At 34.5% G+C, this 3,242-nt stretch overlaps 1 protein-coding gene across 1 annotated transcript in view; it reads right to left on the reverse strand.

The window, feature by feature from the left end:
- Positions 1-3,242, reverse strand: part of LOC105364317 (thyroid receptor-interacting protein 11) — a 65,629-nt gene that overhangs the window by 45,476 nt on the left and 16,911 nt on the right. Inside the window, exon 3 of the mRNA XM_011502215.1 lies at positions 2,972-3,046. Within this exon, the coding sequence (XP_011500517.1) occupies positions 2,972-3,046 (75 nt within the window). The remainder of the gene's footprint in view (positions 1-2,971; positions 3,047-3,242) is intronic.

The raw sequence follows: 3,242 nt of genomic DNA on the forward strand, positions 1-3,242 counted from the left end.
TGTGAGGGAGGGTTAGGCGGCATCGTTGCGGTGTTATGCCGAGTATAGTGGCTTGAGGTCGTTGACGGGGCGAGGGGGAGAGGGGTAGGAGGAGACGGAGGGAAGTAGCTCTGTCAAAAATACACAAGACCAAGGGCCGATCCTTTGTTTGCCGGTCCAAGATATGCCGCGCCGCAGGAAAGAAATGAATGTGCCGCTTCTTCCGCGAGTGCTTTCAGCTTTTAAACACTCGAAAACGTTCGAATTTCTCAGAGACTCGTTCATTTTTTTTCTTCTGACTTTGCTTCTTTCACCCCACCACCGCCTCCCATCCCGTCCCTCCCTCGCCCTTTTGCCCGGCATTTTATCTTTCATATTCGGCTCGTTGCCAGCTTCGAAATTTGATGATTTACAGGATTCGAAATGTCGCGGTACTATAATCAATTATTAATGCGATACATCGAGTAAGAGACAACCAAATTATACAGTCGAAAAACGTATATTATTGCAATTAGAAAATGTAAGAAGGGGGCCCGAGGACGAGCTTATAATGTCAAATTATCAAGTGGAAAATGTTCATTCCTTTCTCACTTAGTTAGCTAATTTATTCATATTCTCGTCTTATAAATTCTTGCAAATCCATTTAATATTAAATTACCCGTCATTGCTGTAAAGTCCCTCTGCGCACTGAATTATTACAAAATACTAAACAATGCATATCTATTTTTAAAACTTAATTTAAAAATATAGAGAAACAGGGTACCGATCGAGTAGGAATTACATTAGTTCGACCAACGCTGAAAGTCAACGTAGGTAATTGTGGAAGGTACCCGCATAAAAAATGACTTGGATGTTATTCTCCTTGCATCGCAAGACCGATACTTAATTGTGGTAACGGTGAATAACTTGTGAATTCTAGCTACACTTTCATCGATTACAATTCTTTGTTCAACATTTATTAGTAGGATAAATAATCCAATGGAATTTATTATTACATATTATTAATTATTCATTATTATTGTTAATTTCTATTATTAATTATTTTTATTAGCTGTTATTGTCGTTGTTGTTATTGTTTTTGTTGTTGTTGTTGTTGTTGTTGTTGTTGCATCGTAGCGTCGGCGTCATCGACGTCGCCGTTATTGTTATGATTATTCATAACATTTCTATTAGTATCATTTAAAGTAGAATTTTTTATCAACTAGTTGCGTCAATTTAAATATACGAAGGTATCTCTTGTAATTAGAAAATAATCGATAAAATACAAAGACTATTAACTTTTTCTACGAAGCTTTATTCAAGCGACGGAAAGATTATCATTTTTTAACTGACTGGATGGATTTTGCACTATCGTTTTATTAAATTTAAATACACAAGAAAATCACAGCGATAAAATGTATTACAAAATTAAATTTTCCTTGTAATACAAACAAATAAGAAATATTTAATGTGGATTAATAAATTCGCGCGAGCATGGAATTTATCCGCATCGGAAATATGTTTCACGCTACAACTTTGATTTCATTGTATAGCAAAAATTGCGAGAATAATTGCAAATGTAACTACGAAATTATCAAACTTGTGATTATTAAATGACAAAAAAAAAAAAAACAACAAAAAAAAAAAAAAATCTTAGATTATTAATTAATGTCATATTTTATAGCGCTACAAGTTAGCTTTACGTTTGTAATAAACAAAGTCCTTAATACGAAGAATTTTAAAATGTTTTGGAAACTTTTCTCGATGTTTATATCGAGGTAAGAGGAGCGTAAATTAAATTTTAATTAATAATTAAATTATCTGCAAACTTTTGTAAAATAATCGCCCAATAAATTTAATGCCAATCGCCCGATGAGAATCAGTTTTTCCCACATAGACTATCGCAACTATTAAAGTTACGTATGCACATATATGTGTGTGTGTGTATATATATATATATATATATATATATATATATATATTAAGTGAACTAGATAAAATATTTTACAATAATGGATAAAATAATAAATTAAAGTTTTTAATTTAACGTGTCGAATAAGACTATATTTCGATTAATTTCAAAGTTATTAATATTAAAACCTTATATAATGCTCGACTCGTCTAAACAAATTTATCGTAATATTTATAATTTTACTTGTTAAGATAATATATTGTTATATCATATTTATTGTCATTACAAATTAAAGCCTCTTTCTTATCGCACTTTTAATCGCTAACTAAAAATATTTTTTCCTTCGGACGAATTTTCAGTAATAAATACTTACATAGCCATTGCATTTTCATTATATATTGATTGCTATGCATTCAATTTGTACGTGGAATAGTGGAAGACCGATGTTATGATTAAACGAGGATTAAATTATTGTTCGTACAATAATGACACGAGGATTTCGATGAAAATACAGGACCCGCATCCCTGACCCATAATAACCGAGCACTCTACTAAGGCTCTAAATTTTTTCTTATGCGTTTCTCATGTATAATTCATTATGCATAGTAATAATGTCAACATGAATAATTAGACTTACACATATTGAATCTTATAGAGCAAAATTATTGTCACTTCGTATCTGGAATGACTCACCGCTTAGAATATAAAAAGATAATCTTGGAATGAATCTTAGCCTGTAGGTAAGGCTAGCCGTCCTTCTACTTAACACTCAAATAATATACAGAAACTTTACTTGTACAATCTTCTTCACATATCGACAGTTATACACAATAAGCAGTTATAGGGATAAACACGTATAACAACTTGGAATAAGCCAGTTTAAAATACATGTCCGTTGGCATTGTATGGCGAGGATGTATTGAACGCTCGTTAGACTAAGCGGAAAATGTAAATAAGAAAAAGTTATTTTCCTACATTGTCCAAGCGTTAAGATTTAACAAAGTGAGAAGACCACCGTCGCATGGCTCACCGCCGCGAGCAGCCAATGAATTTAGGCGAACAGCTTGCGTACTAATCGACAATCTTAAGCGGATGACTTACGGAATTATTAGCCTTGGTCCGGAACTCGTGAGCGTCTCTCTGCAACTCACTGTTCTGCTTCCGCAGTACGGATATCTGTAACGAAACAAACGAAGAGGTTAGTCTTGCACTGGTAATGCCAATAGACGATCCAGCCAGCATCCCGTATGACTTTGCTCTCTTTCCTCCCACATTTCACTCCTCTCCTCCCCCCCCCTCGCTCACTCATCATCCCACGCTCTCCAGGTCTCAAATGCCGCGATTTCGGGCGAACGCCCATCGCCCCCCCCCC

Source organism: Ceratosolen solmsi, unplaced genomic scaffold (genome assembly GCF_000503995.2).
Source record: "Ceratosolen solmsi marchali unplaced genomic scaffold, CerSol_1.0 scaffold31, whole genome shotgun sequence".
Lineage (NCBI taxonomy): Eukaryota > Metazoa > Arthropoda > Insecta > Hymenoptera > Agaonidae > Ceratosolen > Ceratosolen solmsi.